Genomic DNA, 23,894 nt, shown 5'->3' with positions numbered 1-23,894 from the left:
GACCAGCAGGGGACACGCAAAGGACGCGGAAACGGCAGGACGGGGACACGCAGGGAGGACGGGGACACCAGGGAGAACGGGGAACACACAGGGAGAAACAGCGGACACACAGGGAAGGACGAGGGACAACGCAGGGAGGACGGGGGACACGCAGGGAGGACGAGGGAACACGCAGCGAGGATGGGGGACAGGCAGGGGGACACCAAGGGAGGAACAGGGGACACGCAGGGAGGACGGGGCACACGCAGGGAGGACGGGACAACGCAGGAGGACAAGGGACACGCAGGGAGGACGGGGACAAGGCAGGGAGGACGGGGGACACGTAGGGAGGACGGGGGACACGCAGCGAGGACGGGGACACGCAGGGAGGACGGGCACACGCAGGGAGGACGGGGGACAGGCAGGGAGGACGGGGACACGCAGGGAGGACGGGGGACACGCAGCGAGGACTGGGGACACGCAGGGAGGACGGGGGACAGGCAGCGAGGACGGGGACACGCAGGGAGGACGGGCACACGCAGGGAGGACGGGGGACAGGCAGGGAGGACGGGGACATGCAGGGAGGACGGGGACACGCAGGGAGGACGGAGGACAGGCAGTGAGGACGGGGACACGCAGGGAGGACGGGCACACGCAGGGAGGACGGGGGACACGCAGGGAGGACGGGCACACGCAGGGAGGACGGGCACACGCAGGGAGGACGGGGGACAGGCAGGGAGGACGGGGACACGCAGGGAGGACGGGGACACGCAGGGAGGACGGAGGACAGGCAGTGAGGACGGGGACACGCAGGGAGGACGGGCACACGCAGGGAGGACGGGGGACAGGCAGGGAGGACGGGGACAGGCAGGGAGGACGAGGGACACGCAGGGAGGACGGGGACACGCAGGGAGGACGAGGGACACGCAGGGAGGACGGGGACACGCAGGGAGGACGAAGGACACGCAGGGATGACGGGGACACGCAGCGAGGACGGGGACACGCAGGGAGGACGGGGGACACGCAGGGAGGACGGGGGACACGCAGGGGGGACGGGGACACGCAGGGAGGACGGGGGACACGCAGGGGGGACGGGGGACACGCAGGGAGGACGGGGGACACGTAGGGAGGACGGGGACACGTAGGGAGGACGAGGGACACGCAGGGAGGATGGGGGACAGGCAGGGGGACACCCGGGGACACGCAGGGAGGACGAGGGACACGCAGGGAGGACGGGGACACGCAGGGAGGACAGGGACACGCAGGGAGGACGGGACACGCAGGGAGGACTGGGACACGCAGGGAGGACGGGGACACGCATCGAGAAGGGGACACGCAGGGAGACGGGCGACCGAGGAGAGGACGGGGGACACGCAGGGAGAACGGGGACACGCAGGGAGGACGGGGGACACGCAGGGAGGACGGGGACACCAGGAGAGGGGGACCGCAGAGAGGACGGAGGACACGCAGGGAGGACGGGGGACACGAGGGAGGAAAGGGGACACGCAGAGAGGAACGGGGAAACGCAGGGGGGACGGGGACAGCAGAGAGAACGGGGACACGCAGGGGGAAGGGGGACACCAGGGAGACGGGGACACGCAGGGAGGACGGGGGACACGCAGAGATGACGGGGGACAGGCAGGGGCGAGACGGGGACAGGCAGGGAGGACGGGGGACCGCAGCGAGGACGGGACCAAGACAGGGAGGACGGGGACACCAGGGAGGACGGGGACCGCCGGGAAACGGGGACACGAAGGGAGGACGGGGGACAAGCAGGGAGGACGGGGACACGCGCGGGACGGGGAACACGAGGACAGGGGACACGCAGGGAGGACAAACCAGGAGGACGAGGGACACGCAGGGAGAACGGGAACGCAGGGAGGACGGGGAAAACCAGGGAGGACGGGGGACAAGAGGGAGGACGGTGCACGCAGGGAGGACGGGGGACCGCAGAGGATGGACGGGGACACGGCAGGGATGACGGGGACACGGCAGGGAGGAACGGGGACACGCAGGCGAAGGACGGGGGACACGCAGGGAGGACGGGGGAAACACGCATTGAGGACGGGGACCACGCATGGAGGACAGGGGACCTCAGTAGATGACGGGGGACACGCAGGGAGGACGATGGACACGCAGCGAGGAAGGGGAAAAACACGCATGAGGACGGAAACGCAGAGATGACGGGGGACATGCAGGGAGGACGAGGGACAACGCAGGGAGGAACGGGGACACGCAGGTAAGGACGGGGGCCACTCAGGGAGTGACGGGGGACACGGCCGGAGGACGGGGGACAGGCGCAGTGAGGACGGGGGACACGGCAGAGGGAGGACGGGGACACGCAGCGAGGACGGGGACAGGCAGGGAGGACGGGGGACAGGCAGGGAGGACGGGGACACGCAGGGAGGACGGGGACACGCAGGGAGGACGGGGGACACGCAGGGAGGACGAGGGACACGCAGGGAGGACGGGGACACGCAGGGAGGACGAGGGACACGCAGGGAGGACAGGGGACACGCAGGGAGGACAGCGGACACGCAGGGAGGACGGCGGACACGCAGGGAGGACGGCGGACACGCAGGGAGGACGGGGACACGCAGGGAGGACGAGGGACACGCAGGGAGGACACGCAGGGAGGACGGGGACAGGCAGGGGGACACCCAGGGAGGACGGGGACATGCAGAGAGGACGGGGACACGCAGGGAGGACAGGGACACGCAGGGAGGACGGGGGACAGGCAGGGAGGACAGCGGACACGCAAGGAGGACGGGGGACAGGCAGGGAGGACAGCGGACATGCAGGGAGGACGGGGGACAGGCAGGGAGAACAGCGGACACGCAGGGAGGACGAGGGACACGCAGGTAAGATGGGGGACACGCAGGGAGGACGAGGGACACGCAGGGAGGATGGGGGACAGGCAGGGGGACACCCAGGGAGGACGGGGGACACGCAGGGAGGACGGGGGACACGCAGGGAGGACGGGGACACGCAGGGAGGACAAGGGACACGCAGGGAGGACGGGGACATGCAGGGAGGACGGGGACACGCAGGGAGGACAAGGGACACGCAGGGAGGACGGGGACACGCAGGGAGGACAGGGGACACGCAGAGATGACGGGGACACGCAGGGAGGATGGGGGACACGTAGGGAGTACGGGGACACGCAGCGAGGACTGGGGACACGCAGGGAGGACGGGGACACGCAGGGAGGACGGGGACACGCAGCGAGGACGGGGGACACGCAGGGAGGACGGGGACACGCAGGGAGGACGGGGACACGCAGGGAGGACGGGGGACACGCAGGGAGGACGGGGACACGCAGGGAGGACGGGGACACGCAGGGAGGACGGGGACACGCAGGGAGGACGGGGGACACGCAGCGAGGACGGGGGACAGGCAGGGAGGACGGGGACATGCAGGGAGGACGGGGGACATGTAGGGAGGACAGGGACACGCAGGGAGGACGGGGGACACGCAGCGAGGACGGGCACACGCAGGGAGGACGGGGGACACGCAGGGAGGACGGGGGACACGCAGCGAGGACGGGGACACGCAGGGAGGACGGGGGACACGCAGGGAGGACGGGGACACGCAGGGAGGACGGGGGACAGGCAGCGAGGACGGGGCACCTGCAGCGCCTCCAGCTCGTTCCCATGGCCACACTGCACCGTAGCTGGCTCGGTGGGTGCCAGTCTGCACCCTCACGTAGCACACAGCCTGGGCTGGAGGGAGCAGGGCGGCCGCTGCCCACGCTGCCAGCTCTTGCCAGCCCCCTCCCTCCCCCCCGCTCTGAGGACCCGAGGGTGGGCGCCGTGCGGAAGCCCTGCTTGGGGGCTCTGAGGCTCTCACAGCAGCCTCCGTGCCGGGGAAGACCAGCGTGCACGGCAATGGGTGAGGGGACACAGCAGGGGCGTCTGCCACCCGGTGGGGCGGGTCCTCGGAGCCACGTCAGCCGCGTGCCGGGCGGCCTGGACCCTGGACGTTGGCCGGGAGGGTATTTCTCTCTGGGCTGGGCTCTGGCTGCCCGCACTGCCCGACCACGTGGGAGCCGCACACACGCATCTGTCGGGTGCGTGTGGCACTCAGGCAGGTGGAGGCACCACCAAAGGCAGCTCTGTCCACAATGCACATGTGTGGACCAGCAGGGGCTGAGGAATGCACAGGGCAATGGCGGCAGGAGGGCACAGAGCCTTAGATTCAACGGCTCCATGCAAATGACACAGAATCTCCATGCAAGAGCACACACGCAGGCACACACACACACACATGCACAGGCCATGTACATAGGTGCACACACACACACAGGCCATGTACATAGGTGCACACACACGCACAGGCATGCACACACAGGCACACACAGGCGCACGCACAGGCACAGGCCGGCCGCACCCACCTGCCACATGCTTGGCGCGACGGCCCACGTCCTCGTCGGTGGGCGTGGTGACGGGGCTCAGCACCTCCTCCAGGTGAGGGCCCCGCAGGTGGGCGTGGGGGCGCTTCCTCCGCCGCACGGCCGGGGCCTTGCCCGCCTTCTCCTTGGGGGGCTGTCGGTGCATCTCGGCCAGGGAGGCGCTCTCCATCTTGGCCAGCTCGCTCTCTGGCAGGACAGAGCCGTCAGTGGTGCCCACCCGCTGCCCCCCGCCCCCGCCTGCGCCCAGCAAGGCCTCCAAAGCAAGCTCCTCCGATCCCGTCCTCTTCTGGCTCGCCCAGCGCCGTGTGGCATGGGCTCCCGCACCCGCCCCGCCCTCCCCCGGGCCCGCACACGCTTCCCCGCCAGCACTCCCCCTGCGCCAGGCCTGGCGCCTGCGGGTCCCAGGCCGGGCCACGCACAGGAGCGGGCGGCGGTGGGAAAGGCAGGAGCTCACACAGGAGCCGCTCTGGCGTACACTCCGGGGCCTCCCCGGCCTCCCCGCCTCTCCCCGCCGCCGGCCGGAGCCAGCTGCTCACCCAGGTGCCGGAAGTAGTCCTCTAGGCCGCTCCAGAAGTTCTTCTCGATGAACGTCTTCACCAGCCCCCACGGCTGCTTGCGGTAGCGCAGCTCCGTGGAGACCCTGCGGCAGGCCAGGTGGGGTCAGGCTTCCTGGGAAGGTCGGCTAGCCCAGGTCCTAGCCGCGCCCTCACCATCACCTGGCCACCCTCCGGCACCTGCACCACCACCTGGCCAACCTCCGCACCCGCACCATCACCTGGCCACCCTCCGCACCCAACCATCACCCGGCCTCCCTCTGCACCCAACCATCACCCCGGCCTCCCTCCGCACCCAACCATCACCCCGGCCTCCCTCCGGCACCCACACCATCACCCCGGCCTCCCTCCGCACCCAACCATCACCCCGCCTCCCTCCGCACCCAACCATCACCCCGCCTCCCTCCGCACCCAACCATCCCCCCTGCCTCCCTCCGCACCCACACCATCACCCGGCCTCCCTCCGCACCCACACCATCGCCCCGCCTCCCTCCGCACCCACACCACCACCCCGGCCTCCCTCCGCACCCACACCATCACCCGGCCTCCCTCCGCACCCACACCATCACCTGGCCTCCCTCCGCACCCACACCATCACCCGGCCTCCCTCCGCACCCACACCATCACCCGGCCTCCCTCCGCACCCACACCATCACCCGGCCTCCCTCCGCACCCACACCATCACCTGGCCTCCCTCCGCACCCACACCATCACCCCGGCCTCCCTCCGGCACCCACACCATCGCCCGGCCTCCCTCCGCACCCACACCATCACCCGGCCTCCCTCCGCACCCACACCATCACCTGGCCTCCCTCCGCACCCACACCATCACCCCGGCCTCTCTCCGGCACCCACACCATCGCCCGGCCTCCCTCCGCACCTATACCATCACCCGGCCTCCCTCCGCACCCGCACCATCGCCCCGCCTCCCTCCGGGGTCCGTGGCGCCAGGGTGCAGCCTCGCTTCTGCAGGAGCCACGCTGGGCATCAGGTGTCGGCAGACCAAGCTCGCAAGGCTCCACCCTGGGCCCAGAGGGCTTTCATGCTGCCTCAGCCTCCAGGGGCGCCCGAGGGTGCCCAGCAGCCCGCTAGCATGGCCACCTCTCCTCCCCGGCTCTGCGTCCTCACTTCTGGGGGAGCACCGGCCGCTGCGCAGCCCCCTCCGCCTCCTCCCACCACAGGCAGCCTCCCAGCTCACCCTCCTCTGCCCCCTCCCTGCCAGCTGTGCTGCTCCAGCTGCCTGCCTGTCCCCGAGGGAGCCTGCAGTGAGCGGCTGCTGCAGCCATCGCCGCCTACCACCTGCTCACTGGGCTGGGACCCTCTGGAATGTTCTATCTGGGGAACATGCTACCACGGCGAGAACCGCACAGAAAGAACAGCCATTCAGAAGCTGCTCTGAGGCGGCCGGAGTGGAGGAACCCGGACGCTGTGGGGAGGGGGGCAGGAGAGCAAAGGGAGGAGGGAAGTGGAGGGGAGGCGGCGGAGGGGGAGGAGGACAGAGGCAGAGGGGAGGAGGAGAAAGGCTGTGCACGCGGAGGGTGCCGGTCTGTGTCGGTGGAGAAGGGCCCCGGCCGTGCGGGGCGGGAGTGGCAGGTGGTGCCCCGTGGGAGGAGCCAGGGTGCTGGTCTCAGGCTCAGGGGGGACCTGGCCCTTGGTGAAACTCGTTCCCTTACAACCCTTGTTTTTCATCTGAACGGGGGACGAGCCCACCTCCGCTGGCCGTCCTAAAGAGCGCGCTGTGGAGACAGCACTCTGCGACCCACGGCCCGAGCAGCCGCTGTGAGCGCTGCGCCAGACACGGCCCGCGTGGCGGGCAGGCGTGGCGAGCACGGCCCTCAGGACAGAGGCTGCGAGGGACCAGAAGGAGGTGGGGACAGGACGGCCTGCAGGCCACCTCCCTCCTTCCCCTCCCCGCCCCCTCTCCTCCTTCCTCGGGAGCCAATGGGCGTCCTTCCAGAAACCTCCGCGGCGCCGGGGCGCACCTGAGCCGGCTCTTGTTGCGGGCCACGCGGGTGAGCGTGTAGCGGTTGAGGGTGTAGAAGTAGTCGTGGTAGGGCACGTCGTGCGTCAGCACCTCGGCGTCCACCACGTAGCACTCGCTCTCCTGGCTCGCCTGGTACATGGTCTGCGGGGAGGGCACACGCTGCGGAGGAGCAGCACGGGGAGGGGCCGCCCCGCCCCCGCCCCGCCCCCGGCCCCGCCCCCGGCCCCGCGTCCCACGAGGACCCCGAGCCCCGGAGACGTGATCTCTGAGCAGTGACCGCACCCCGCCTCCCGCACACCTGGCTCCCCCGCCCCGGGACAGCCCGCCGCCGCCCGCCGCACCTGGGTCTCCCGGACCGTGGCCGTTTTGGGAGCCAGAGGGTTGGTGAGGTTGATGGTGTAAAGGATCAGGCGGCTCTGGTCCCCGTTCTCTTCCTTCTTCCAGGGATGGAAGACGATGTCTGGGGAGCGAGAGCCTGGGTGAGGAGGGAAAGGGGTGCCCCCCAGCGGCTCTCCCTCCAGGGAACGTCTCTTGACCCCGCTGAACCGCTGGCCCCCGGAGGAAGCCACGGGAGCAGGGGCCGGGAGGAGGGGAGCGGGCAGAGAGGCTCACTGTGGCATCGCCGAGGCTGTGCCGGCTCCGCACCCTGACTTCCCGGACGGTGGGGCAGGAGGTCTCGGGCCGCCCAGGGTGGCTGGCAACACTGGCCGGCCTGAGCCGAGGGCCTGGGACCTGGGAACAGGCTCTCCGGAGAGGCCATGCCCCCCGTGCCCTCCCCTCCGGCAGCAGGCTGCGCTGGGCACAGCAGCTCTGTGGGCCAGGACGGGGCGCAGGGAGGAGACAGGAGCAGGCAGGCATGAAGCATGGCCCCGGGACTCCTGGGTTCGAGGCCTGGCTCAGCCCGTCTTAGCTGCATGGCCCCGGGCAAGGTCCTAACAGCCCGAGTCCGTGTCCCGAGGGCGTGGTGAGGACCACAACACGCAGGGCCGGTGTGAGCGTGGGACGGTAATGCAGCGTGCTCTTGACCAGGTGCCCTGTGTGGCCTTGATCTCTGCGAGCCCTTGGGCCGGGCACCTGGTGGGCGAGCCCGCCCTGCAGCCCTGGGCGGGAGGAGCAGAGCCCTGTGGGCGAGTGGCCTGGGGAGGAAGTGCTGGGGAGAGAGGAGAGGGTGCTGGGGAGAGAGGAGGGTGGTGGTGGGGAGAGAGGAGGGTGGTGTGGAGAGAGGAGGGTGGTGGTGGGGAGAGAAGGGAGGGTGGTGTGGAGAGAGGAGGGTGGTGCTGGGGAGAGAGGAGAGGGTGGTATGGAGAGAGGAGGGTGGTGCTGGGGAGAGAGGAGAGAGGTAGTGGGGAGAGAGGGGAGGGAGGTGGTGTGGAGAGAGGGGTGGGTGGTGGTGGGGAGAGAGGGGACGGTGGTGGTGTGGAGAAAGGGGAGGGTGGTGTGGAGAGAGGGGAGGGTGGTGGGGAGAGAGGGGAGGGTGGTGTGGAGAGAGGGGAGGGTGGTGGTGGGGAGAGAGGGGAGGGTGGTGGTGGGGAGAGAGGGGAGGGTGGTGGGGAGAGAGGGGAGGGTGGTGGTGTGGAGAGAGGGGAGGGTGGTGGGGGAGAGAGGAGAGGGTGGTGGTGTGGAGAGAGAGGAGGGAGGTGGGGGAGAGAGGGGAGGGTGGTGGGGGAGAGAGGGGAGGGTGGTTGGGGAGAGAGGGGAGGGTGGTGGGGGAGAGAGGGGAGGGTGGTGGGGGAGAGAGGGGAGGGTGGTGGTGGGAGGGCGTGCCCTTGGCCGGGAGAGGCACCTGAGAAGCGCCGCTGCTCCATGAAGTCCCGCTGGAAGGGCGAGTCGGTGAACAGCAGGTCATAGAGCTTGTCCACGCTGAAGTTGAAGATCTCATTCACGTACTGCCGGCCGCTCAGGTCCTCGTAGAAGGCCTGGACCTCCCCTGCAGGGCGGGGGCGGGAGCGTGAGGCGGTGGGGGCCACGGAGCATGTCCGCCGCGGGGCGAGGAGCCTGTGGAGGGGGCGCCGACGCCTCCGTCCTGGCACACACACCACTCCCTCCGATGCCAGGCCCTTCACCCAGCCCTTAGGAGAGTTCGGATGTACCTTTCGCTTTTACACTTCACGCTCCCTCACAAAGGTCATCTCCGACTAGAACCTGACACCTGGCTCCTTCCCGGGCTGGCAGGGCCTGGAGGACCGGCCATCGCATCTGCGCGCTGGCCAATGGCACGGCCACGGAATGGCACGGCCACGGAATTGCACAGCCACGGAATGGCACGGCCACGGAATGGCACGGCCACGGAATGGCACGGCCACGGCAGAGGTGCTCAGAGAGCCGACCCCCTGCAGCCATCTGTTCGTGTAGGTGTCCGAGCCGGCTCTGCACGCTGTGATCGCTAGCTCCTCTCCTTCCATCAGCAGCAAGTCTCCACGATTTCAATCACTTTCTTTCTTTCTCTCTTTCATTCATTCATTCATTCATTCATTTTTAAGAGAGGAAGGGAGAGGGAGAGATGGAAACGTCAACGTTGAGGGAGAATCCTTGATCCGCTGCCTCCTGCACCCCCCTCCACCCCCTCACTGGGGATGGAGCCTGCACCCCAGGCCTGAGTGCCACCCGGGATCGAACCGTGACCCGGTCCCCAGGTTGACGCTCAGCCTCTGAGCCCCGGCAGGTGGGCGGTACTTTAAATGCCTGGAGTTCCCGTCTGCTCCAGGAGAGCGTGGCTGAGGGTGCAAGGCCTGGGCGCCCGGAGCCATGACTGCGCCTGCAGGGCTGACGTATGGGCTCAAGTGCCCGGAGACCCTGAGGGGCCAGGGAGGAGCTCCGGGGCACCCCACAGGTCCGAGCCCAGGACGGTATGGGAGAGAGCATCTACTGTCAGTTTATACCAACGGCCCCTGTCATGGTGCATTCGCCCGGCCCGCCCCCGGGACGGGGGTGGGGGACCAGGCTCCGGAGAGGAGGCCACGGGGGTGGGGAGTCAGGCTCCGGAGAGGAGGCCACGGGGGTGGGGACCAGGCACTGGAGAGGCCACGGGGGTGGGGAACCAGGCACCGGAGAGGCCACGGGGGTGAGGAACCAGGCTCCGGAGAGGAGGCCACGGGGGTGGGGAGCCAGGCTCCGGAGAGGAGGCCACGGGGGTGGGGGAACCAGGCTCCGGAGAGGAGGCCACGGGGGTGGGGGACCAGGCTCCGGAGAGGAGGCCACGGGGGTGGGGGACCAGGCACCGGAGAGGCCACGGGGGTGGGGACCAGGCACCGGAGAGGCCACGGGGGTGGGGGACCAGGCACCGGAGAGGCCACGGGGGTGGGGGACCAGGCACCGGAGAGGCCACGGGGGTGGGGGACCAGGCACCGGAGAGGAGGCCACGGGGTGGCCCTGGTAGACAGCAAGGCGGTGAATGCACACTGTCTCCAGCTGCTCACCAGGTTAGCACCGGCCACTGCTCCACGAGGCACACAAACCACCAGCCATGCCCCTAAAGACTGCGCCTGGCTCGCCCGGACCACAAGCAGCAGCCAGCAGGAGGCAGCCAGTGGGAGGCACCAGCGGGAGGAGGCCAGCGGGAGGCGGCCAGCGGGAGATGGCCAGCGGGAGGCGGCCAGCGGGAGGCACCAGCGGGAGGAGGCCAGCGGGAGGCGGCCAGCGGGAGGCGCCAGCGGGAGGAGGCCAGCGGGAGGCGGCCAGCGGGAGGCGGCCAGCGGGAGATGGCCAGCGGGAGGCGACCAGCGGGAGGAGGCCAGCGGGAGGCGCCAGCGGGAGATGGCCAGCGGGAGGCGGCCAGTGGGAGATGGCCAGCGGGAGATGGCCAGCGGGAGGAGGCCAGCGGGAGGCAGCCAGCGGGAGGAGGCCAGCGGGAGGTGGCCAGCGGGAGATGGCCAGCGGGAGGCGGCCAGCGGGAGGAATGAGGGCTATTCTCTGAGGGACCTTAGCGGAGGGCAGGGTCCAGAGTCTCAGATCCTGCCACAGCACGTTCCTATGAGAAGCGACTGCCTCCGGGTGCAGTGCGTTGGCTGCTGTGCTTCCCGTGGCTGCAGACCCTGCCCGCTGGGAGGGACACGCTGGCAGGGACTCGTTCAGGGCCAGCCAGTGCCAACAGGGGGTAAAGTGAGCCACGGGGCTGGGGAGCAGGACAAGGCACTGTCCTGAGCAAACAAAGACACAGCGGGAACGACACAGTTCCTGCAGGGAAGTCCCCAAGGAGGGTCTGTGCTGATGACCAATGTGCCTTTCAACAGCTCTGCTGCCCCCAGCCTTCCGCCCGGAGCGGCGACTCGGGCCTCCGCCTGGGACACCTGTTCGGCCCTCAGCACAGAGCACGGAGCACGGAGCACGGAGCACGGAGCAGGGAGCACGGAGCACCACCTGTTCGGCCCTCAGCACAGAGCATGGAGCATGGAGCACGGAGCATGGAGCACCACCTGTTCGGCCCTCAGCACAGAGCATGGAGCACGGAGCATGGAGCACCACCTGTTCGGCCCTCAGCACAGAGCAGGGAGCACGGAGCACGGAGCACCACCTGTTCGGCCCTCAGCACAGAGCGCGGAGCACGGAGCACGGAGCACCACCTGTTCGGCCCTCAGCACAGAGCACGGAGCACGGAGCACGGAGCATGGAGCACCACCTGTTCGACCCTCAGCACAGAGCATGGAGCAGGGAGCATGTTGCACCACCTGTTCGGCCCTCAGCACAGAGCAGGGAGCACGGAGCACGGAGCACCACCTGTTCGGCCCTCAGCACAGAGCACGGAGCAGGGAGCATGGAGCACCACCTGTTCGACCCTCAGTACAGAGCACGGAGCAGGGAGCATGGAGCACCACCTGTTCGGCCCTCAGCACAGAGCACGGAGCAGGGAGCATGGAGCACCACCTGTTCGGCCCTCAGCACAGAGCACGGAGCACCACCTGTTCGGCCCTCAGCACGGAGCACGGAGCACGGAGCAGGGAGCAGGGAGCACGAAGCATGGAGCAGGGAGCACGGAGCACCACCTGTTCGGCCCTCAGCAGGGAGCAGGGAGCAGGGAGCAGGGAGCAGGGAGCAGGGAGCAGGGAGCATGAAGCATGGAGCACGGAGCAGGGAGCACGGAGCACCACCTGTTCGGCCCTCAGCACGGAGCAGGGAGCAGGGAGCACGGAGCGGGGAGCACGGAGCAGGAGTGGGGAAGGCCCGTGCCCACCCTGCCCACCTTCATCGTGGGTGTCGGAGGAGTCGCTGAGCTCGGTCGGGAGGTCCTCGTTGTCGTTGAGGTCCAGAGAAGGGGAGCTCACCGGCGCCAGCATCTCCATCTTCTCTGCGAGGACGCTGTCCATGGCCAGCTCCTTCTCCAGCGGCCCCTCGCCGTCCAGCGCCTCCTCCTCCAGGGGCAGCCCGTCGAACTGGGTGGAGACAGAGCATCACCAACGGAAGCTGGGCCAGCTCCCCGCCCGTTCGCAGCAGCAGCAGCAGCAGCAGCAGCAGCAGCGGCTGCGGCCAGGCTGGCATCCAGCCCTGGGTCTGCCCCGCCCGGCGTGGAGGCGAGGAGAGGGCCAGGTACCCCTGCTGGACACCACAGGGCACAGCAAGCGGGAGGGGCAGTGTGGCTCCTTCTGCCACCCCATCCCCCCCAAACCCGAGCACACTGCTGCAGCAGGACAGCGTCGGCCTGCTTCTCCCTGGGGCCTGTTTTCCAGGCTCCACGAGCTTCTTTAAATCCTTGCTCAAGAAGTGGAGATTTTCCCATTGATTTTTTTCCCCCAGAGAGAGTAGAAGGGAGAGGGGAGAGAGAGAGAGAGACTTCAATGTGAGAGAGACACATCGGCTGATTGCCTCCCAGACACTCCTCAACAGAGGACGGGGATCAAACCTGCAACCCAGGGACATGCTCTGGACCGGGAAATCGAACCCACAACCCTCTGGGGTGCAGCCAACGCTCTAACCACTAAGAAACCTGACCAGGGCTTCACACATTTTTTATTCATCTTCCCATTAGTCCTGGGCGGGAACAGATCAACCCGAGGAAAATGGAGACTCAGCAGGAAAGGAATGAGGCTCTCGCCCTAAGGCCAGGAGACTGACGCTATGCACGCACACGGCTCCTGTCCTCGGCTCTTTCACGAGGACCCTCTGTCCTATCTAATAAAAGAGTAATATGTACACAAGATGGCTGCCCCCATGTGGACACAAGATGGCCAGCAAAGGAGGGCAGTTGGGAGAGACCAGGCTTGCAAGGGAGGGGCAGTTGGGGGGTGATCAAGCCTGCAGGGGAGGGCAGTTAGGGGTGACCAGGCCTGCAGTGAAGGGCAGCTGGGAGGGACCTAGGCCTGCAGGGGAGGGCAGTTAGGGGCAAACAGGCTGGCAGGGGAGCAGTTAGGCGTCAATCAGGCTGGCAGGGGAGTGGTTAGGGGGTGATCAGGCTGACAGACAGAAGTGGTTAGGAGCAATCAGGAAGGCAGGCAGGCGAGCAGTTGGGAGCCAGCAGCCCTGGATTGTGAGAGAGATGTCCCAGATTGGAGAGGGTATAGGCTGGGCTGAGGGACACTCCTCCCCCCCCCCCCCGTCCTCCTCGTGCACTAATTTTGTGCGCGGGGCCTCTAGCAGTCTTATATTCAGGTACAACCTCGCTTTCAGATCAAGGCGGTGAAAACAAGACCGCACAGCTCTCCCTGGAGGGGCTGGACCGGCGTCCAGCGAGTGAAGCTCATGCGTGAACCTGGGTGGTTTTCATCTGCTCAGAAGCCAGACAACTTGTCTCCTGAGACACCGAGAACCCGGCACCAACGCCGGGCCGCCCCGCCGGTGGTGCGAGCCCGTCTCTCCGGCCTCCTGAATAGCTGCCCGCAGCCCGCCCTGCCCTGCCCACTCCCAGGCCCGCTGGCCAGCGAGGCCCGGACGGGGCCGGAGGGGGCAGGGTCGCGCACCGAGACGGGGGCCTCGCTGCTGGCGGTGGACGTCAGCGTGCTGTTGGTGACGGACTTCTTGGGCAGCTGCGGGCTGGCGTCCGGCTTGGTCTCTATGCTGCTCTTGGACGAGCTGTCGTTCACTTCGTTCTCTTCGATGGGGATCTCCTCGCAGTAGCTGGAAGACACCACGCCGTGCTGACCTCAGGGACAAGCTGTCCTAAGAACCAGACCTGCCCACCCTCCAGGACAGGCCTTCCTGCTCTCTGCTTTCACCTGATCCTCCTCCAGCGACCCCGCCCCACTGACCTCCCTACACCTCCTCCCCACCTTACACCCAGCCGCTGTCAGCCTTCTGGCTCCAAATCACCTTTCCATGCTCCCTCCACAGGCTGACCCCTGCCAAAGGAGGACCACTGTTTGTCTTGAACTATCCCCCCTCCCCTTTCCCCTGTCCCCCTACATCCCACCTCCCCATCCCATCTCAACCTGACCACCTGCGTCAAACACGGCGGCGGGGACAGAGCTCAGAGTGAGCGCCTTGGGGATGCCGACCGCCGCTGGCCCACTTCCTGGCCCTGGGCACCTGCGGGGACCTCCTGAGCTAAAGGTGGGCGCCCTGCAGTCACCACAGACACGCCACACGCCTCGAAGAAGGGAGAAACCGTCGCCACGACATCAGACCCACACTTCACACAGGGCCTCCTCGGGGCGCGTCCGCGTGAGTCCTCAGAGGCATTTACAGACAGCCCCGTGGACGTCCCAGAAGTTCAGGGTCAGCAGGCTCAGGCCTCAGACACCGCACCGAGCCAGGTCTCTGGGTCTCTCCCCACCGCCGCCTCTGCCCACCCCAAACTCCAGCACGCGGGAGTCCCTCGCAGTCCCACCTTCCTTCTCCGCCAGCATGCGACAATGACACCCTGCTCCTCACAGCCCCTTCCCTCGGCTTCCAGGACCCGGAGCTCCGTGCCCCGCCCGCCTCACTGAAGCTTCTCCCTCGATCTCTGCAGCAGCTCCTTCCTCGGCGAGTCTCCCCAGACCTCAGCCTCAGGCTGCCTGACTCCATGCTCCCGCTCCTCCCCCTGAGGGGTGCTCCCTATGACCGTCCACCCCGCCTGGAGCGGCCCTCTCGTTCCCGCTGGGAAATCCGAGGGAAACGCACAGCCCCCCGGGGTTCCCTCTCGGCCCATCAGCACATCCTTCAGCAGCCTCTGTTCTACCTTCCGCACACACCGACCACCCATCTCTCCCGGTCCAAACACCATCACGTCTCATCTCCAATCTCATGCCCCAACAGCCTCTGTGCGTCTGCCTGCCCCCTTTGCCCCATGTTCCCCCCAGGAGCCGAGGGGCCCTGCTGGGACTGAGGTCAGATATCACCCTCCATCCACCGCGGCCTACAGACGGCATCACCGTGGCCCACGGCCCGAGAACCAGCCTGCTGACCCCCTGCCCGGCCTTCCTCTTCGCCTTTGTCCAACCCGCCCAGAGCCTGTTCCTGCTCCTCCGCCCTGGAGGGAGGCCTTCCGGTTCCCCCTCACTTCCTCCGGGCTGTCCCCCCGCGGCCCTCGCCGCCCCCGCCCTCGCCGCTGTCCCCGCGGCCGCTGCCTCACCCCATCGTGTTGAAGTCGTCGTCCGGGGGCACGTAGTCCTCGTCGTCGCTGGTCAGCCCCAGCTCGCTGCCGTAGCACTGGTGCACAAAGTGCCAGAGCTCCTTGGGGCACAGGGGCTGCGGGGACACAGGGGGACGGTCCTGCCTTCCTGGGACCCTCCGCACGGGGCTCTGAGGGAGCCGCTGCCCCGGCTGAGCCAAGAGCCATGCCTCCGCGACCACCCCGGGCACCTCCGGCCTCCTCCCAGAGGACACCGGCCTCCTCCCAGAGGACACCGGCCTGCCCGAGGAGCCGGCTTTTCCCAAAGCGAGGGCACGGCCCGTGCACACAGCGCGGGGCCACATGGGACCCCGGCCCCGGAGGGCGGGCTCTGTCCGCTCTTGGCTCCTCTAAGGGAGGCATACACTGGTGTCCCGTGGGCCAGGATGGCCGCAGGGCCCTGATCCGGACGTGGGATGAGCGGCAGAAGCCCCCTGAGCAGCCTCACGGACGCTCTGAACCTCCTCGCACCGACAGCGCCGGGCAGACCCTGCCGGGCCCCCTCCGAGAGGCTGGGCCTCCGTGGCGGCCTCCGTGGCCAGAAGGAAGCCAATGGAGGCTTCTCGGCGTCTAAGGCCCCAAAGGTCCTGCACCGGAGCCTCTCGACTCCCTCCATACTCCCTTCTTCCTTCTCCAGTAGAACCAGTTTGCCCTCAGCCCCATGTATCAGCTCTAGTTTCTCTATTTCTCTGCGTGTCTGCATTTCCTCCTCAACAGCACTCTCCTAAGAAAAGTTAGCGCTCGTGAAGTTCAAAGATCTGGGAAAGAGGCAACAGACTTTCAAAGAACGAAGATCAGAGGTGGAGACCATGGGTGCGTCTGGGGTAGGGAGGAGGGGGAGAAGGTGGCGGGCATAAGTATGTGAAAAAGGAGGGCTTGGTCACTGAGGAAAACAGAAGCCGTAACATCATTAAAATTATCATTACTCAAACTAGCCAATTGTAAGTCTGCTTGGCCTGCCTGGCCTGCCTCGCCATCCTTCCTGGTAAACTTCACAGGCTCCGTCCACGCTCTCTGCCTCCTGACCGACCTCTTGCTTCCCCACGGGGCCCTGCCTGGCGTGACAGAGGCACAGAGGCAATCCTAAAGCATGTCGCCCACCAGCGGTGTGACAAAGAACCGGCGTGCTCTTCGAGGCAGAGTTTAAGAAGCAGGAGCTGTGAGGATGCCTAAGCCAGAAGTCTGGAGACCTGCCAGGACAACACAACAACACAGGCAGGGCTCTCTCTGAGCCACAGGACAGAGATGTGTGTGTGTGTGTGTGTGTGTGTGTGTGTGTGGGGAGGAGGGGGCACTCGTGGCTCTGTGCTGGCTCTCACAGTGCCAGAGGGGGGCGCTTCTTCTTCGTCTGGCCTTATGTCTACCATTACTCCTGCCTGGGCCACATCTACCTCTCTGCCCCTTCTTAACAATCCGCCTCCTCCACACAGCCTTCCCTGACCAGCTCCACAGCTCAGCTTGTCTGCCACTATCAGGACAGGTGTCACGGGGAGGCCCTGTTCGTGAGGCAGAAGGCTTAGTCATTGGGTAGGACTTAGTGAGCCGCATGGATGACCTGTCTCATGTAGAAGTGACAGTGATTGTGATCGGAAAATTCCAACCTGTCCGAGGAGACTCAAACACGTGATTGCTTTACCGTTACTGATGGCTGATGAAGGCAGAGATCTCAGACCAAATATAATAAGTACCAGGATTTATACAGGGCTGTATAGACTTGGGTTGGAGCAAACTCTACATATCTATTTAATATTCTACTTAATATTTATCTACTTAATATTCTTTAGACAGTAGTAAGTTTGGGCTACCGATAAGGAAGATACATTCACATATTTACTTATGTCACAGATAATCCTAATATATAAAAAGCCAGGGGCCGTCACGACCGAAACAACTGGATGACCAAACAGCAGGCTGTGTGGAGCAATCCAGCTCGCAGGGGGAGCAGTTGGGGGCAATCAGGCCAGTGGGGGGGCAGTAAGGGGTGACCAGGCCAATGGGAGGAGGCAGTTAGGGGTGACCAGGCTGGCAGGGAGAGGGAGGCAGGAGCCAGCAATCTGGGATTGAAGAGGGTGCAGGCTGGGTTGAGGGGACTCCCCACCACGCATGAATTTCGTGCACTGGGCCTCTAGAATAATTGTAATTACATGATTTTTTCTCATGTCTCCTTCCCTGGCTTGGAGGCCGTTTCTTAGCACCTCATGGCACCTCTAGGGCTGCAACCATGACATCTCCTTCATCTATGTGTCTCCGCTGTGTCCTCCAAACACTTGAGTAGTCAACTGTGCTGTACTACCTATTTCTCTTGTTTCTATATTTTTGATGCTCTGGCGTCTGAGGCCTTGCTGACGGGAGCACCTGCCCCTCGCAGGGCCAGCTAATTCCTGGAGCTAGAAAACTTGCCTACGAGCACACCCTCCATGTGTAACAAGCCAATCCAGAGCCCGCACCCCCACCGACTTCTTTATCTAGCTCATGCTCAGCACCTATGTTTCCTGCCCTCGTTACCCCAGGGACACGCAGCAGGCAGCTAGCGGCAGTCTGTACGCTGAGCCCTGCTCAGTTGTTCAGACCAGCCAGTCCTAGGCGTGCTTGGCTTGCCCAGCCCGAGCCTCCCACTCCTTCCTGGGAAAACCTCACAGGCTCAGCCTCCCAACCCGCCCTGCGCTTTCCCGGTGGCCCTGCGTGGCCTGGCGTGCTCCTGCTTCGGGGCAGATGTGTACTAGTAAGTATAACACTCGCAGAGTCACTCCACGTGCCTGTACCTATCACACCGACACGAAAAAGTGCCGGACGCCCAAACAGGGGCTGGAGGTGCTGAAGGGCCCTGGCCAGGCAGCAGGTGGGCTAGCCCAGGCGGGTGGCTTCCCGGACTCAGGGGACTCCACCTGTGAGGACGTCTGGAGGATTTCCTGGGCCACAGGGAGATCAGGCCTCTGGGGCTGCTAGCACCCAGTGAAGAGCAGCCTCCACAAGGCCCACGCGGAGGGGAGGGACATGCTGGTCGGACCCACGTGGAGGGGAAGGACATGCTGGTCGGACCCACACAGAGGGGAAGGACATGCTGGTCGGACCCACGTGGAGGGGAAGGACATGCTGGTCGGACCCACGTGGAGGGGAAGGACATGCTGGTCGGACCCACGTGGAGGGGAAGGACATGCTGGTCGGACCCACGTGGAGGGGAAGGACATGCTGGTCGGACCCACGTGGAGGGGAAGGACATGCTGGTGGGACCCACACGGAGGGGAAGGACATGCTGGTCGGACCCACGTGGAGGGGAAGGACATGCTGGTGGGACCCACGCGGAGGGGGAAGGACATGCTGGTCGGACCCACGTGGAGGGGAAGGACATGCTGGTCGGACCCACGTGAGGGGAAAGGAGATGCCGGTCAGACCCATGCGGAGGGGGAAGGACATGCTGGTTGGACCCACGCGGAGGGGAGGGACATGCTGGTGGGACCGGCTCCTCCTCGGGCTTGGACGGAGCTGGGCAGGCTCACCTTCTCCAGGAGTGCGTTCTGCCACAGCCGGAACATCATCATGTACGTCCTGTCCCGGGCCCCGAACGAGGTGAAGAAGTGCTGATGGGAGAGAGAACGGCAGGCGTGTCAGCTCAGACCGACAGCACAACAGGGACGGACAGGCGGCTCCTTCCTGGTCACAGAGCCACCATTCCAGCCTCCATGATGGCCTCAGGCCCGCGAACCCGGCAGGATGCTCTGTGACACCCAGCAGCGGGTGCTGGGACCGGCCCCCACCGTCGCCGAGGCCTCCGTCACCCGCTCCCCCTGCCTGTCGAAGCTCTCATCTCCAGGGAGGACTGGCTTCCCTCACCGGCTGGAGCTGGGTGAGGGGGCTGTGACCCAGCCTAAAGCGGAGAGAAGACAATCCCTCCCCCTTTTGTTCAGTGAATGAACAGGGCACTGAGGGCAGCGTGTGCTCGGCACCACCCCACATGCAAACAGAACGGGGGGAGACCCCTTCTCTCATGGAGCTTCTGCGTCAGCGGGACCCTTTGTAACGTGCAGGAAGCCAGACAGAACCAGGTTTGTCTGAACACCTTCTAGGTGCCTCACAGATGTTGCTTTATTTACACCATACAAAAGCCTTGGGAAATAAACAGAAGTGCTAGTCTATATATATATAAAAGGCTAAGGAGCCATCCGACCGCTAGCTATGATGCGCACTGACCACCGGGGGCCAGATGCTCACGCAGGAGCTGCCGAGCTGTGCTGAGTTGGCAGCGGTGGTTCTTGGGTAATGCACCGGAACCAGTGAGGAGGGGGCTCAGTTCTGGGGTCTGTCACCCGAGAACTGCCCTCTCACAATCTGGGACCCCTTGGGGGATGTCGGAGAGCTGGTTTCAGCCTGACCCCACAGGCCAGGCCGAGGGACCCCATCTGCCAGAGGGACCCGCTCACTCCGCAGACTCCCTTCGAGCTGTGGCCGGGGAGGGACTGTGGGAGGTTGGCTCCAGGATGTGTCAGCCCTTCTCACCCAGTCCTGCCCCGCCAGCCACCTTCTGATGAATTTCCTTTCAATGTGCACGAGTCTGTGCACCGGGGCGCAGCACCGAGCAGCGAAACCGCTGTGAAGCTGGGTGACCGCTATCATCACCAGGCTGACTTGTGCCAGGAACAGAATTCACACCAACAACTACCGACCCCGACGATCCTGCCACTGAGCTGCCCGGGTCCAAGGGCACAGGCAGCTTCGTGCTGGCAGGACCCGAGCCCACACCCGCCCCGAGGGCAGGAGGCACAATCCCAGGATCTCCCTCCCTAAGCTTTATCTCCCACATGTCCCCAACCCACAGCGACAGCTCAGCCCCACCGACTCCTCGCCCCTCTCCGTGAGCTCTGCTGACACAATGACAGCACTCACGTTTGCATTACACTTTGCAGTTTAGTGTTTTCAAATGGGTGATGCCCTTTCAGGACTCTGTATCTAAAACGGTCCGGCCGGCCCCATTTATACTGCAGAACACCGAGCCTAGAGGGTTACATCACAAATTCAGGCTCCCTGGCTCCGAGGCCAGTGTTCTGGCCCCCTTCCTCAGCCTCCCAAACCACCCCCCCCCCCCCGGGAGGCAGTTCTGCAACCTGCCCCACTCTCCCGTCTCATGCCCCAACCCTGCAGCCTCCCCACAATGCAGGGGAAGGGCAGACATACAGAAGCTGGGGGGCTGGGGCTTAGGGGAGGGGGGTCAAGTCCAAGGTGAAGCCCCACTTACCTTTTCTGAGTCCGTGCAAACTTGGATGGCGTTGGGGATGAGGCGAGCCGTCTTTTCCTTCGTCATGGAGCAGATGTCTTTCAAACGGACAGTCAGCTGGCATTCCCACACGGACAGACAACGGATGGCAAGCAGAGGGGCGTTAGACAGCCAGAGGGTGTTCACCGGCACCAGTGCAGACCGGAGAAACGATCCGTCTACTGCTCCTGTCCCTCCGTCTACCGCTCCCGACACCCCCCCCCATCCACCGCTCCCAACCCCCCCCCCCGTCTACCCACTCCCAACCCCCCCCCATCCACCGCTCCTGACCCTCCGTCTACCACTCCCGACCCTCCATCTACCTGACCCTCCGTCTATCCACCTCCCGACCCTCCGTCTACCACTCCCGACCCTCTGTCTACCTGACCCTCCGTCTACCACTCCCGACCCTCCGTCTACCTGACCCTCCGTCTACAGCTCCTGCTCCTGCCCCTCCTTCTTCCCGTTCCCGACCCTCTGTCTCCTGCTCCTGACCCTCCTAAGAGGCCATCTGGTGTTGCCCCTGTGTCCACAGAAGCCGAGTGGCGAGGTGGAGTCGCGTCTTGCCCAGAGCCCGAGGGGCCTGGCTCTCGGTCCAGGGAGCTCCCCTTCTGCTCACCGTCTGGCACATGTGCCGGTGCCAGCACGGTGCCACTCACAGCCACAGAGCGGTGGCACCACAGAGACCATACAAGTCAGCTAGTTCAGTGGTCGGAAAACTGCGGCTCAAGAGCCACATGCGGCTCTTTGGCCCCTTGAGTGCGGCTCTTCCACAAAACACCACAGCCTGGGCGAGTCTATTTTGAAGAAGTGGCGTTAGAAGGAGTTTAAGTTTAAAAACTTGGGCTCTCCAAAGAAATTTCAGTCGGTGTGCTGTTGACTTTTGGCTCTGTTGGCTAATGAGTTTGCCGACCACTGAGCCAGTTGATCTTTTTCCACTTTACTTTACAAGGTGAGGGGGAGAGGCAGAGGAAGGATGGAGGGCTTGCTTAGAGCCGCCAGCTAATTAGGAGGGGAACCCAGAAAGAGCGCAAGCCAGTCTGGGTCCCAGGCCAAAGCCCCTTTCACTCCATCGTCTGCCATCGCAAGGATGATCGCCCAATATCTGCTTTTGGCAAAGCCTCTCAGCACTCCCAGAGGGCAGGAGGGCAGCCCGGAGCAGGCTGCTCTTTACCAGCGTTTCCCAGCGGAAGATGTTGCTGTAGAAGCAGATCCAGTTTTCCGAGAGGTAGAGTCGGCCCTGAAGGAGGATGTCCCTTTGGAGCGCACAGGAGTAATCTGTGGGAGGGAGGGCGGGGCTCAGAGGCGGGAGCACCACATACAACCAGCTGGAGCCGGCATGCCTGCCCTCCTCACCCCCCACCAGCCTACCACGGACTAGGCGTGACCTAGTGCCCAGGGGTCCCTGGCATCGCGTCCTCGGGCAGACGAAGGACGGGAAACACCGCCACCCGCAGCAGGGGGAGGGCTGGCAGGAGGCGGCAGAGGGGCCGGTAAAGTCACCAACGCCCCCTCCCACCCACGATCACCCCCTTCGCCGCCCACCCGTCTGCGGAGGTGAGGGGGAGGACTCCCAGGTCAGCTCTCTCTGGGGCCCACACACCCCGGGCCCGGCCAGAGCCTCTCCCCGTTCCCAGGCGGACTTTCTCCCTGCAGTTGGCTCTGACTTGGGAACCTCTAGACGGAAGCAGCCCGTGTGAAGCCAGCCCCAGAGCCCCCAGACGTCCTTCCTGCACGCCCCCCGCCCCCGCCCCCGCCAGTCACCCGCTCACCCACAATGAGGCGCTCCGAGTCTGGAAGCTGCTTAAAGAGCTTTCTGAAGTCTTCATTTCTCTGCTTGTAAGTGGGGCTTAACACCTGCACGACAACGGCCGAGGTCAGGGGGTGCTCCCAGCTCTGTGGGGTGGGGAGGAAGGGCGGGAGGAGCACCTGCTGGCGTGTGCTGAAGGCACAGCGGCTCTGCTGCCCCTCTGCCGCACAGAGGGCGCGGCGTGCGCGGCGTGGAGGGCACGGCGCTGTGAGCGGCTGCGTCTGCGTCCGTCCACGAGGAAACGCCAGAGTCCTGAGCGGCCCACGTCACAGCCAAACCCAGGAGGGGGGCCGCCACCGGGAGCCTCGGACCCGCGCCCGCTACTGCTGCTCTGCCTCCGCCAGCGGGAAGCAAGAGCCAGGGCTCCGAGCACCAGGGGCCCATCACCTGCCTCGGCAGAAGTTGGCACGACTGATGGTGGGCACTGGCTGTGTGTGACGCTCGTAAACCTGCACAGCGTCACACGCCAATGTCACCTCAGGAGGAGTCGCCCCGTCACAGACTATTCACAAAACCCCCGCAGAGCCAGCAGCTGGCATAGGCACACGGCAGAGAATTCAGAAGTAATCAGAAGCCGCTGGCGGCTCCCGAGCTCACCCTGCACCGTCCTTCCTGCACAGTGTCACCACCAGGATGCTGAGGCCGGAGAGCGGCTCCCACCCGCCGCCCAGCCGGCCAGCGCCGATCTCTCCATTCCCGGCCAGCCTCACCACTTCCCACCACCTGCGCCTCCAGCTGCCCCTGTGCCCACCTCGCTTTTTGGTGCCTCAGTGCACACTCATCCCCATACACTGCCCTGGCAAACCCTCCTGGAAACACCACGAGCCCGCTGAATGCACTAAACCCTGCTCCACGCTCACGATCTTAAAAAGGAAAAAGAAACGTGCGCTGGAGATGCAAGGCACCAACAATCAGTGCCATCAGCGCCCGGAGCAGGGAGCCAGGCCCAGCAGCGGGAGGGAGGCACCCCGCTGGGCACGCTGCTGCCGGCCACAGTCAGAGGCTCCCTGGCCCTGAGCCAGGGCAGAGCGGCTCCCGTGTGTTTAACGAAAGCTAAGCTGCGGCAGGAGCTTGCCTATGGCCAGTCCCACGGAGCCGTGTCCCGGTCCCCACAGACAACCCTGAGTACCTCTGTTCGTGCTCTTTTATTTTATGTGACACATTTGTGATCGTTTCGCTTTAAAAAAAATTTTTTTTAAAGTTTTTTATAAATCTTTATTGTTCATATTATTACAAATGTTCCTCATCCCCCCCCCTCCATTGCTCCCCTCCACCAGGTTCCCACCCCACCCTCTGCCCTTTCCCAACCCCCATTGTCCTCATCCATAGGTGCCCAGTTTATGTTCAGTCTCTTCCCACACACCCCTCTCCCCTTTTCCCCGAGAATCAT

At 65.4% G+C, this 23,894-nt stretch overlaps 1 protein-coding gene across 13 annotated transcripts in view; it reads right to left on the bottom strand.

Annotated features, from left to right (window-relative positions):
* GRAMD1B (GRAM domain containing 1B) overlaps positions 1-23,894 on the bottom strand; it is a 172,780-nt gene that overhangs the window by 8,058 nt on the left and 140,828 nt on the right. For 8 of the 13 annotated variants that reach the window (XM_045577306.1, XM_045577307.1, XM_045577309.1 and 5 more), the window contains 12 exons: positions 22,467-22,590; positions 21,869-21,972; positions 20,677-20,772; positions 18,944-19,024; positions 15,408-15,523; positions 13,816-13,972; positions 12,105-12,294; positions 8,712-8,855; positions 7,270-7,388; positions 6,927-7,069; positions 4,927-5,030; positions 4,373-4,576 (listed from right to left, as the gene is read on the bottom strand). In XM_045577306.1, coding sequence (XP_045433262.1) covers positions 4,373-4,576; positions 4,927-5,030; positions 6,927-7,069; positions 7,270-7,388; positions 8,712-8,855; positions 12,105-12,294; positions 13,816-13,972; positions 15,408-15,523; positions 18,944-19,024; positions 20,677-20,772; positions 21,869-21,972; positions 22,467-22,590 — 1,582 coding nt within the window. The remainder of the gene's footprint in view (positions 1-4,372; positions 4,577-4,926; positions 5,031-6,926; positions 7,070-7,269; positions 7,389-8,711; positions 8,856-12,104; positions 12,295-13,815; positions 13,973-15,407; positions 15,524-18,943; positions 19,025-20,676; positions 20,773-21,868; positions 21,973-22,466; positions 22,591-23,894) is intronic. The other 5 variants (XM_036425994.2, XM_036426006.2, XM_045577308.1 and 2 more) reach the window with 1 other exon arrangement.

The sequence above is a fragment of the Pipistrellus kuhlii genome, unplaced genomic scaffold, assembly GCF_014108245.1.
Source record: "Pipistrellus kuhlii isolate mPipKuh1 unplaced genomic scaffold, mPipKuh1.p scaffold_m20_p_88, whole genome shotgun sequence".
NCBI classification, from domain to species: Eukaryota; Metazoa; Chordata; class Mammalia; order Chiroptera; family Vespertilionidae; genus Pipistrellus; species Pipistrellus kuhlii.
The sequence above is the reverse complement of the archived record's forward strand: the minus strand, read 5'-3'. Positions and strand labels throughout refer to the sequence as shown.